The 12758-nt window shown below is 43.7% G+C and overlaps 1 protein-coding gene across 5 annotated transcripts in view; it reads left to right on the top strand.

Annotated features, from left to right (window-relative positions):
• Nucleotides 1-12758, top strand: part of PTK2B (protein tyrosine kinase 2 beta) — a 126657-nt gene that overhangs the window by 85963 nt on the left and 27936 nt on the right. For 4 of the 5 annotated variants that reach the window (XM_040463360.1, XM_040463515.1, XM_040463216.1 and 1 more), the window contains exons 3-7: nucleotides 7667-7845; nucleotides 8377-8464; nucleotides 9911-9990; nucleotides 12114-12176; nucleotides 12389-12443. In XM_040463360.1, coding sequence (XP_040319294.1) covers nucleotides 7667-7845; nucleotides 8377-8464; nucleotides 9911-9990; nucleotides 12114-12176; nucleotides 12389-12443 — 465 coding nt within the window. Of the gene's footprint in view, nucleotides 1-6035; nucleotides 6160-7666; nucleotides 7846-8376; nucleotides 8465-9910; nucleotides 9991-12113; nucleotides 12177-12388; nucleotides 12444-12758 lie in introns of those variants that run through there. The other variant, XM_040463437.1, reaches the window with a different exon arrangement.

Consider the following 12758-nt stretch of genomic DNA (forward strand, 5'->3'; position numbering starts at 1 on the left):
TCAACTTAGGGGGGAAAAAAAAGAAAGTTTGAGATCAAAATGGAGGTAGCTAAGTCCTCTTTCAGTTCAGATCTATCATGTGCCATATTTAGTAGCTCAGTCTCTTCATAAACACACACACATCCACTGTCATTATTCTTTTTCTTGCTTTCTTTTGAAAGCAAGTTGCAGCAATACCACTCACCCAAAATACTCCAGTGTTTATTCCCCCTGCAAGGGCACCCTCCTACAGAGCTAGCCTGCAACCACCCAAAGGAGAAAGCCCAAACTGCTGTAACACTACCTCTGAACCATTTGAATTTCACCAACTGTCCTTCCAGTGTCTATTTTATTCTATCTGGGCCAGGAACACCCATTTACATTTAGTTGTCATGTCTCTGTGGTGTCCTCCAGTATAGAAGAGGTTCTTGGTCTGCAAGACCGAAGGCCTTTTCGAGGAGGTGGAGAAGGGGGAATCCTGTGCACTGTGGGCAGGAATGCAAACTGGTGCAGTCACTGTGGAAAACAGTGTGGAGGTTCCTCAAAAAGTTAAATATAGAACTACCCTACGATCCAGAATTTCCACCTCTGGGTATTTATCAGAAGGAAATGAAAACACTAATACAAAAAGATATATTCATCCCCATGTTCATGGCAGCATTATTTACAAGACCCAAGATATGGAAGCAGCCCAAGTGTCGATAGATGGATAAATGGATAAAGAAGGGTGGTATAGATACACAGTGGAATATTACTCAACCATAAAAAAATGGAATCTTTCCATTCACGACAACGTGAAGAGGACTTGAGAGTATTATGCTAAGTGAAATAAGAGAGAGACAAATACTATATGGTTTCACTCATAGGTAGAATCTAACGAATAAACAAATAAACAGACAAATCAAAACAAAACAAAAAGCCAAGCTTATAGAGAACAGAATGATGGTTGCCAGAGGGGAGGTGTGACAGGAGGAGATGGGCAAAATGGATGAAGGGGGTCAAAAGGTACAAACTTCTAGTTACAAGATAAATAAGTTATGGGATGTAGGTATAGCATGGTGACTGTAGTCAATACTACTGTGCTGTATATTTGAAAGTTGTTAAGAGATGAAATCTTAAAAATTCTCATCACAAGAGGGGTACCTGGGTGGCTCAGTTGGTCAAGCTTCTGACTCTTGATTTCAGCTCAGGTCATGATCTCATAGTTTGTGAGTTCAAGCCCTGACAGCACAGAGCCTGTTTGGGATTCTCTCTCTCTCTCTGTCTCTCTCTCTCTTTCTCTCTGCCCCTTCCCTGCTTGCTCTCCCTCTCTTAAAAGTTCTCATTACAAGAAAAAAAAATTTGTAATGATGTGTGGTGATGGATGGTAACGAGCCTGTTGTGGTGATCATTTCTCAGTGTGTACAAATACTGAATCATGTTGTATGCCAGAACAATATAATGTTATGTGTTATTTATACCTCAATTAAAAAAAAATGTTAACAGGGGCTCCTGGGTGGCTCAGTTGGTAAAGCACCCAACTTTTGATATTGGCTCAAGTCATGATCTCCTGGTTTGTGGGCTTGAGCCTTGCATCCAGCTCTGCACTGACAACATGGAGCCTGCTTGGGATTCTTTCTCTCCTTCTCTCTCTCTGCCTCTCCCCCACTGGCACATATGATGTCTCTCTCAAAAATAAATAAACATTTAAGAAAATGGTAATGGTTTTAAAAAAAAAAGAGTACAGACCTTTTATTCTATAGGTCTGTGAGGAGACCCCTCACTGGGTTATATAACTAGACTATATAACCACGAACTCTTGGCAGGAATATCTCAGAAAAGATGCTGTGCTCTTCTCAGTACATCAAGGTGGGAGGTATGCTTTGTTTACCTGTTCTCCTACTGATGATGTTAACCTTGATAAACTGATCATTTGTGTCTGCCAGGTTAGTGTGTGTGTGTGTGTGTGTGTGTGTGTGTGTGTGTGTGTGTATGACTAGAATCTGAGGGAAGACACACTGAAACTATGTCAACATCCTATTCATCATCAGATCTCCACCCTCCAGCCTTATCATCCATTGATGAATCATGCCTGAACCAACCAACACTGAGTTTGTTGCCAAATGGTGATTTCCTGTTTCCATCCTTTCTTCTACCATATTTGCTAGTTGGCATTCTATTGTAAGGAAGAATATTCCCTTCTCCCCAGTTTATTTATTTATCTATCTGCCTCAGATTATGTTTTATTCAGTGGGATGTAACCCATTCCTGTCATTATATATTTTTATACTTAAGTGTCTGTCCTATGCCAGCCCCTTTAAGCTAATACTGTTTCCTTGTTATATATCCCCAACATTCTCTAAATACTTCCCTTTTTTTCTAGGACAAAAAGATATTCCAGGCTTATTTTGTACTTTCTTTGCCCCAGACCTGTAATCAGGCATTTCTCCAAGGATCCCTGAACCCTTTTAGTGCAGGAGGGTATTTGGAAACTAAGACTCAGTGTTTGGTATGCAAATAACTATCTTGGTGTCATTGACCTCAGGCTCTTTCAATGTGCTCTCAGTTGCACATGCTCACTCCTCATGGGTACATGGCTTGCAGGAGTGCTCTCTCTCTCTCTCTCTCTCTCTCTGTGTCCCTCTCTCCAGCCCCCTAAAACTATGAGTTCTCACCAATACTTCAAATTCCAATGCCTCACCTAAGGGTCCATTCTAGCCTTCTATCCTTATTTTGAGTACTTTCTCCAACATTAAGAAACCCATTTTCCATTATCTTCAATACATTTACTCCTTTGCTGGATCCCCCTGTAGGTAAATGTTGTCTTCACCACTATAGCATCTCTGCACTGGCCCCACCTCCTCCTTTACTCTGTTCCTGGCTTTGCAGCCACTGCCAACCCCTCAGCCTCAGGATTTTGACCTTGGCCATACCATGAGCTGCAAGGGGGTGGGGGAGGGGGGGGAGATAAAAAGGTAGAAGAAGAGGACACCAGGATTTGATTTTGTTTTTCAGGGCTTTCTTTGTGTTTACAAAATCACCAGAATCTCTGATGGAGCTCTAAAGGGAGCTCTCTGACTCCCAACCTTCTTCCATTTGCAGAAAGTACAGATTTATTCATTAAAATAGTACAGAGGTTTCAAAAATGGTGGAATCCCTGGCCTAGACTGATCTTCCTGCTGATAACAATGGCAAAATCTGGACAAGATAAAAAGGAAATGGTCTTGAAAGCCCTGGAGAGTGACCATAACCAGCAGAAACTAGAGGGAAACCTGCTCTTGAGAGTTGAACTGTAAGGAATGAGATTTGCAAATTTCTGGTGTTTTTGCCTGAGGGCACTTTCCAATCTGGGAGGGCTGGAAGGGGCAGAAAGCTGCAGCCTTACTGGTTTGAGGCATCAGAGGATAGAATTTAGGGCTGACTTGAGCAGCCAGAAGATTAAGAAAAATCCTGGGGAAGAGGGAGCCACCCAAGGGAGTGAACCCCAAAATAGAAAATTAATTTTAAATGTTTTTCATTTTCAGAAGCATCAACATACGTAAACTATTTAGGAATAAATTTAACAAAAGACCTGCAAAACTAGACACAGAAAGTACAAAACATTGCTGAGAAAAATGAAAGAAAAATAAAATTAAGTGGAGAGATATACCATGTTTGCAGACTGGAAGATTCAATGCTGTTAAGATGTCGTCAATTCTCCCCCAACTAAGCTATAGATTTAACAAAGTCTCAATCATGAGTCAATAGGCATTTTAAATAGAAAAGTGACAAGCTAATTCAAAAAATGTATATGGAAATGCAGGACCTAGAATAACACAGCAATCTTGGAAGGAGATGGTAAAAGGCTTATGCTATTTGACTTCAAAATCTCCTCTAAAGCTACAGTAATGCAGACAGTGTGGTACTAGCAGAGTGTAGACAAAGATCAATAAATCAGAAAGTGAGAGTCCAGAAATAAATCTAAACTTATACCGCCAGTTGATTTTGACAAAGGCAGCAAAACAATTCAATTGGAAAATGAGAGTCAAAAACCAATGCTGAATAACCATAGATCTTTATGAGAAAAAAAAGTACATTTTAACCCCTACCTCTCACCATACACAAAAATTAATTCAAGATGGATTACAGACCCTAAAAGGAAAAGTTAAAACTATAAAGCTTATAAAAGAAAACAGGATTGTATCTTCATGATTTGGTGGCAGGCAAAGATTTCTCAGACAGAATGCAGAAAGCACTAACCATAAAAGAAAATTTTGAATAAGAAGACTTTATCAAAAGAAATTGACAAGACAATTAATAATAGACATAGTACAGACCTGGAGAAAGTATTTATAAAACATATACATAGTACTTTTATCTAGAGTGTATAAGGATTGCCTACAACTCAATAATAAAAAGACAACACAGAAAAATGGGAAAAATTGGAACAAATATTTCACAAAGGAAATTACATGAATGGCCAGATAAAAATATGCTCAATATCATTAGTCATCAGGGAGATGCAAATTAAAAACACAATGAGATACTATATATAACCATTAAACTGACTAATATTAAAAAGACTTGGGGGACGCCTGGGTGGCTCCATCGGTTAAGCATTCGACTTTGGTTCAGGTCATGATCTCACGGTTTGTTGGTTCGAGCCCCACATCGGGCTCTGTGCTGACAGCTCAGAGCCTGGAGCCTGCTAAGGATTCTATGTCTCCCTCCCTCTCTGCCCCTTCCCCGCTCGTGCTCTGTCTCTCTCTGTCTCAAAAAATAAATAAAATGTAAAAAAAAAAGACTTATAGCACCAAATGTTGGTGAGGATGTAGTGTAATGAATATCTCATACATCACAGTGGAAATATAAAACAGAATAATCTTAGCAGCTTCTTATAAAGTTAAACATGTATCTACCTTTGACAAAGTAATTTTCACTCCTAAGTATTTGTCCACAGGAAATGACAACATATTTACATAAAAAGACCTGTATATTAATGTTCATAGTACTTTTATTCACAATAGCAAAAAAATAAGAAACAGCTCAGGTATCTAGAAACAGGAGAATGATTTATATATACTCAATGTTTCAATTTATATGAAGTTCTAGAACAGGTGAAACTAAGTAAAAAGGGAGGAAAAACTGGTTACCTGGAGTTGGGGTGAGCATGGGCTTGGTGGTTGACTGAGAATGGACATGAGGGCATTTTCTGGGTGTCTTGAAATGTCGTGTATCTTAATTTTTGGCATGTGGATTACATACAAACTGTATGCATAAAATGTATGCATTTTAATGTCTGTAAATCTTACCTTTAAAGAACTGTAGGGGCACACGGGGGGGAGGGGTGCTCAGTCAGTTAAGTGTTGAACTCTTGATTACGGCTCAGGTCTTGGTCTCACAGTTTGTGAGTTTGAGCCCCACATCAGGCTCTGCAGTGAGAGTGCAAAGCCTGCTTGGGATTCCCTCTATCCCTCACTCTCTCTTTCCCCCTCCTCTGTTCACTCTCTCTTTCTCTCTCTCAAAAGATAAATAAACTAAAAAAAAAAACTGTCAAAAGTGGTGGTTGGGTGGTCAATGGCATAATAGATGAAGCAAAAATGGCAGAGTTTTGGTAATTGTCGAAGCTGGGTGATGTGTATATCAGTGTTTATTATACTGTTTTTTTGACTTCAGTGTACTTCATGTATGTTTGAAATTTCCAATAATTACAAGGGTCCCAGCCCTGGAGAAATCAGACATAGGCCAAATAAGTTTCATTTGGGGCAGTGAAGACTCTATATTTAAAAATACCTGATAGCTGGGACTCCAGATGGGCTCAGTAATGACATGGGGTCTCTGGATAATATCATTGTATGAGTGGAAAGAGCAGTACAAGGATCAGTAGCAGGAGAAATGGGTGGAAACAATGACAAAATGGTCAACTTCACAGCCTTGAGCTCTCTCTCTTGTCTGAGTCCCTTTCACTATAAGTACCATTGATCACAGCTTTCTTTCCCATCCCTGGATGGTAATTCTGATTCCTGAACTGATTTGTGACAACTGTTAATGGGTACTTTATATGCCTCAGTTTCACTATTTGTCTCACAGAGCAAGAGTTGACTGCTGTGATGGAGATCTGCTTCCCTAATGGGGAAAGGATTTTTCAGGCTTAAGGTTTTTTAGCTTCACCACTCCATGGACTTGAAGACAGCTGGCAGGAGGCAGAGCTGGACAACACATGTGGGTGTCCAGGCAGACCAATAATTTGGTATTTCTTTGAAACAGTACTATTTAAATATGGGTTTAATATTTTATTAGTGAAAATAAGAAGAGTTTTTAAAATTTGCCTTTGATGGTACTTTCTGCTCCACTGGGAGTTGGCTCAATTTACCCGTTATGTGTGTAACCATATGAGAAACATGAATTAAACTGAAAATAATGTGATTTCAGAGCTAGGCAGGACCTTATCGATGGGCTTCCAGGAAGTTTTTTTTTTTTTTTTTTTTTCCCCCCCCCCTTTTTTTTTTTGAGAGAGAAGAGGGGAATGCATGCAGGGGTGGGGGGTGGGGGCAGAAAGACAGGGAGAGAGAGAATTCCAAGCAGGCTCCATGCTGTCAGCATGGAGCCTGATGCAGGGCTCCATCTCACCAACTGTGAGATCATGACCTGAGCCAAAATCAAGAGTTGGATGCTTAACCAACTGAGACACTCAGGTGTCCCTCAGTGGGCCTCTTCTTTTTTTTTTTTTTAATTTTTTTTTAATGTTTTATTTATTTTTGAGACAGAGAGAGACAGAGCATGAACGGGGGAGGGGCAGAGAGAGAGGGAGACACAGAATCGGAAACAGGCTCCAGGCTCTGAGCCATCAGCCCAGAGCCCGACGCGGGGCTCGAACTCACGGACTGTGAGATCGTGACCTGAGCTGAAGTTGGACGCTTAACCGACTGCGCCACCCAGGCTCCCCTAAGTGGGCCTCTTCTTGATCCAGCTCTAGCTTGAGGCCAGGAAGCTATGGCATCAGGCTATGGGCAGGCTGACTTCTGATCAACAAGAAAGCAGGAATAAGGAGAGTTCCTAATCTCTTATCAATACTCTATTACCTATGGCCATTATTCTTATGTGGAAAGTGTGCCACTTAATTCATTAATGTGAATCCTATCCTTCTGCCTTGCCCAGCCCCAGCACCCCATGAAGCAGCTTGGCCCAGTAGAAATCCACAGAGTCCACTAGCCCAGGGTTTAAAACCCCAGCTTAATTCCATGAGCTGTGTAACCTATATCAGCCAAATGGAGATGTAACACCTACTTCCCTGTGTTGTATGGATTCAATGACATAATGTATGCAAGGTGCCTTGAGTGCCTACTATAGATGCTCAGTAATGCTGGCTAAATTGGGAGCCATTCAGAGAGTGCTTTTACATGGTGGATGCTCAGTAATTATTAATCCATTTGGTTGAAATGTGCTGCAGAAGCACAGAATCTGTGTTCTTTGCCTCATTGCATTTTCTCCTTTGCCTCTCCCCTCTCCTCTCAGTTTCTCTATCTCTGTCTCATTTTACCAAATTATTTATTCATCGGATAGAGCCCACTGTGCACCAAAACTTGCACTAAGTGCTAGAGAATCAGAGATAAATGAAACATTGAGATGGAACCCCACCCTAGAGAATCACACTTCTGGGGGATGCATGAGGACTGTGGGAGCCTAGAAGGGGTATACCTGAATTGTGTCTCTCTATTCTCCTCCCCAGGAGGTCATTGCCTCCATTCTGCTGAGTGGACGGATAGGGCCCAACATCCAGCTGGGTGAGTGCTATGGCCTGAGGCTGAAGCACATGAAGTCGGATGAGATCCACTGGCTACACCCGCAGATGACAGTGGGTGAGGTTCAGGAAAAGTACGAGTGTCTGCACATGGAGGCTGAATGGAGGTAGGAGAAGAGCCCTGGGCTCTCAAATGGGGGGAGAAGAGTGTGGAGTGGGGAGGCCCAGGGAAGTAATTCCTGGGAGCATTTCCCAACCTCTGAGAATCTTCTAGAAAATCTGAGTGGCATTTTAGGCTTAGTTCTCTTGCAGCATCCAATGCATCTATTGGCCAAGACTTAACATGAGCTCACAGTACAACCCCTCTCCCAGGGCAGATATCAGGAACATCTCCAGACAGGATGCTCTTGGTGCTACGGAGAAGGGCAGGGAAAATAGAAAACCAGGTCAAGGGCTGATCTGCAAACCTAAAGAAAACAATTGCCATGAGGGGGACAAGGTGGAGAGTCAGGACTAGTATAGACCACCACTTGCTTGTCACCCCTCTGTCCTCCATGGTCTTCCCACAGTCCTCCACCTGACCACAGAGGAGGGAAAGAAGAAACAACTCCTGAATGGGTGGCCATGAGCCTTATGGGCAGACTCTTAAATGACAAGTTTCCCTAAGTCAACCAGAGAGTCTGAATTTCCTGTTGCAGGTATGACCTCCAAATCCGCTACTTACCAGAGGACTTCATGGAAAGCCTAAAAGAAGACAGGACAACGCTACTTTATTTTTACCAACAGGTAGAAGTATTTTTTTCTTCCTGTCCCCAGGGCCCTATTACTCATCCTTTCCTGGGGAGATAGAGAGACAAAGCCCAGATTTTGGAGGTCCCAATCTAGGAAACTTCTCTTGGGGACATGCCTTTGTCCCTAGGCAGCTGTTCCATCTTGGTTCTCTTATGGCTAATTAAGTGCTGGCTTACCCTGCCCCATATGTATAGCTACTTTTGGACTTTGCTGGTGGCTATTTACTTCTCAGGAGACCTGGTGACGGGCAGGCAGAGCAGGTACAAAGAGAATTGGTGGTCTTAGCACACAGACTCTGACATGCCTGGCTTCTGGCCAGTGCAGCCAGCTACTAACCTAGTATCCTCCTGGGGCTTAATGTAACTGCCTGAAGCTATTTCCTTTTCTAGAAGATGGAGATGATAATAATAATACTTACTTTATAGGGTTGTTGTGAGGACCAAATGGTATCACTAGCAGGGTGCTGGTAAACCAGCTCTCTGAAGAAAAAAATCTCTGATTTATTGCACTTGCCAATTTCCATGGTGTAAATATTCCCCTATCATGGCATTTTTCAAGCTACCAATATGATATCATACAGCTTGCAAAACTTCAGAAAATTTAATAAATGGCTTTCATGAGCTGTTTGGAGCTGCTCCAACACACCACTGGCTGTAATAAATGTAAAGTGCTTAGCACAGGACTTGGCACAGAGTGCTGAGGATGTGTGAGAGGCCATCATTATTTTCTGTCTGGTTTCAGCTCTCACCTGTGTCTCCCTCTTGGTTTTCTGAAGACAAAGCCAGACTTTTATTGTGGAGTGAATGACATCTGTCACTAAGTACCAAAAATACTTTGAATAAATGATTGACTCATCCCCAAATTCTATTTCTTTACCTCTAAAATGAAGAGTGGAGGGGCGCCTGGGTGGCGCAGTCGGTTAAGCGTCCGACTTCAGCCAGGTCACGATCTCGCGGTCCGTGAGTTCGAGCCCCGCATCGGGCTCTGGGCTGATGGCTTAGAGCCTGGAGCCTGTTTCCGATTCTGTGTCTCCCTCTCTCTCTGCCCCTCCCCCATTCATGCTCTGTCTCTCTCTGTCCCAAAAATAAACGTTGAAAAAAAAAATAAAAATAAAAAAATAAAATGAAGAGTGGAAAGAGGAATGTGAACCCCAGCCTCATAAAGCCATAAGAAAATGTGTCTGAAAGTGCTTCAAAAAACCTGAAGGCCTTGGCCTGTGGAGGCATGATTCTAGAGAATTCTAGAGGAAGAGGCAGAGCAAAGGGAGAGTCTCCCCCTCTGCTCTTCATCCACTACACATTTGTGCATGGTGGGCTGTGTGAGAGAGATAGCTCAGGGCAGCAGGATTGTGTTCAAAGCACCCACCATCTCTTGGAGCCTAAGGTCAGGGAAACAGGGAAGGAGGGCATGACTCTCAACCTTGGTCTTTCTCCCCACCAGCTACGGAATGACTACATGCAACGCTATGCCAGCAAGGTCAGCGAGGGCATGGCCCTGCAGCTGGGCTGCCTGGAGCTCAGGTATGTGGCCACAAGGACCCTCCAGGGACTGGAGCTCTTAGCCAGCTTGGACTTGCCTCCAGGGTGGGAAACAAGAGTGGGTATATGAGAGCCATGGGGACAAGTGGTGGCAGACAGAGGGTAAGGCGCTCACTGTCTGGTCCTTAGAAAAAAGAGCCAGCCCCATTTCTGGTCAGTGTCCCCTGCCTCCTTTGGCTGCTCTTCCCTCCAGGCTGTCTTTTTCTTCCACCTATCTGCCATTCAAGTGATTCAGTAAATGTTTCTTTGAGCACTAGGCAAAGTCCTGAGAGGTATTCGAATGTTGGGTTTCCACTGTGCTCTTCACTGTTGTGTCTTCAGCTCCAGTAGGAGCTGGGACACAGAGCCTGCTGTCTGGCATACTCTTCTCATTCTCTTTTCAACCTGGTAAACTCTTTTTTATTCTGGCAGCTTTAGAAAATTTACTGGGCCAGTGTTGCCTGTTCACCTTCTACATTCACAGAAAACCTCAGGACTTGCCTGTGAAAGGTCCATAACAAGCAGGATGGTGGCCATAGTTTCTTCCCACTGAGCCAACTCAAGGGCCTTTCCATCTTGAAGGCCCCTCTTCCTCATGCCCACCCCATCTACCTTACCCTGTATGGATCCTCTGTACTTAGGAATGAATGGCTCACATGCACTAGATTGTGAAATCCTGTCAAATCCTTGAAATCAGCATTGGTGCTGCCTTCGCCTGGCACCAAATGAGAGCACAGTACATATTTGAATGAATGGACAACCCTGAAAGATCTAAAATCCTCTTCTCTGATGGGCATTTGCCAATTAAATAGGTGCGTACAGCAAGCCAGTTTGTTCAGCTATCTAGGAGTACATTTTGCAGCTCCCTCAAGCCAACAGGAATTGCTGGAGGCCGTGTTGCCTGTAATCCTCACTTCACAGGCTTGCTCTGAGGTTTTCTGTGAATGTGGGGGTCAAGCCCATAGCACTGGCTCAGAAAACCTTCTATTTATTTTATTTATTTATTTTTAATTTATTTTTGAGAGAGAGCGAACACAGATGGGGGAGGGGCAGAGAGTGAGGGGGAAAGAGGATCTGAAGCGGGCTCTGCGCTGACAGCAGCAAGTCAGATGCAGGGCTTGAACTCACAAACCAAACCTTGAGATCATGACCTGAGCAAAGTCGGCACCAGCTGAGCCATCCACTCACCCTTGACTCAGAAAACTGTCTAAAGCTGCCATGATAGGCTGTGTGGAAATTTCGGATCTTAATCACCAGCACCTTCAGGTAGAAGTAGAAGGAAAATGACCTTGCGTCCAGGGAAGAATCCTGGATAGGCTCTTCACGTCCTACAACTGAATATCATTGCTGTTTACCTGTTGTTTGGTTTCCAAAGTACAGGTCTGCCTTAATCAGCTGGCATACTCCTCCAGGATCTGCTAGCCCACTCTGTCAGATACTCTATAGAGAGGAGTGAGTCAGGAAAGAACATTTGTCCTAGATTCCTGAGTTCCTTCCTTGTATCAACCTCCCAGGTTTCTCCATCTCAGCAATGGGACATTTGGTGCTAGATAATTTGTTTGGAGGGCCATTATGTGAATGGCAAGATACTTAACAGCGTTCTTGGCCTCTACACACTAGATGCTGGTGGGACCACCTTCTTCCCAACCAGATGTGACAACCAAAGATTTCCAGACATTGCCAAATGTTTCCAGGCTGGAGAGGGAGGTGTAAAATTGCCCCTGGTTGAGAACTACTGAATTAATTCATTAGAGGGTCATATATATACTCGGCCACTAAATGCTAGGCCCTCCAACAATCCTCGTTGGCTGCATTGGGTCATTTGTTTTTAGAGGCCAAAGATAGAACCACCATTTTTCTCTTCTGACCAACAACTGGGAGGTCCCAGAGCTGGGCTTCCCAAAGAACAGGGCTGGAGTCCTTCCTAGGAATGAAATTTGGGGGTTTTCTTTTTCTTCGTGGTTTTGTAAATATCAAATTTTTTCACTCTAATATTCTCCCTTCAATTGGTTACTACATTTGGCAGGGGAAAGGGAGCTTCTAGACCAATGTGTGGCTTTGGGTGACCCAACTCTGATGGCCTTGTTCTCCAACCATCAACCTCTCCATGACTTCTCTCTCTCCAGGCGGTTCTTCAAGGACATGCCCCACAATGCACTTGACAAAAAGTCCAACTTCGAGTTCCTGGAGTAAGTCCTGAAACTGGTCATTGCCTCTCCTCCCTTCCTTCCTCACTGCCCTGCTTCTCCTACTTGCTCCCTACCTTGTTCATCTCCATACCAAAGCCAGGCAGGACCCATCTTCCTGGTCCTCAGTCCATCATATCTCTGCCTGATTGGTCTGAAGTCCTGGGCTGGGGGTGAGGGGGAGTCAAATGCCACTTTTTCTCCTCTTCTTTCAGGAAAGAAGTAGGACTGGACCTGTTTTTCCCAAAGCAGATGCAGGAGAACTTAAAGGTGAGGAAACCACTGGGCAAGGGGCCCAGAGAGAACCCCTTTGTGCTGGTCTCTATGACTAGAGCCCAATGGCATTGGGTGGGGGATACTCAGGAAAGCCAGGGTATCTCTAGTGTCTTGGGCCATCTGGACATAGAACCACTAAAAATATCCAGTGGGCCCTTTCTGTGGCTGGGAATTAGGAAACCTGGCTCCAGTTCCACATCAGAGGCCAATTATCTTTGTGGCCTGGGGATGCTACCTCCCATGCCTCCATCCCAGGGCTCTGGTGAGCCTCCCTGGAGACAGTAAGTGTGTGGTTTAGTGAGCAGATGG

Source organism: Herpailurus yagouaroundi, unplaced genomic scaffold (assembly GCF_014898765.1).
Source record: "Herpailurus yagouaroundi ecotype Mexico unplaced genomic scaffold, PumYag 28, whole genome shotgun sequence".
Taxonomy (NCBI): Eukaryota; Metazoa; Chordata; class Mammalia; order Carnivora; family Felidae; genus Herpailurus; species Herpailurus yagouaroundi.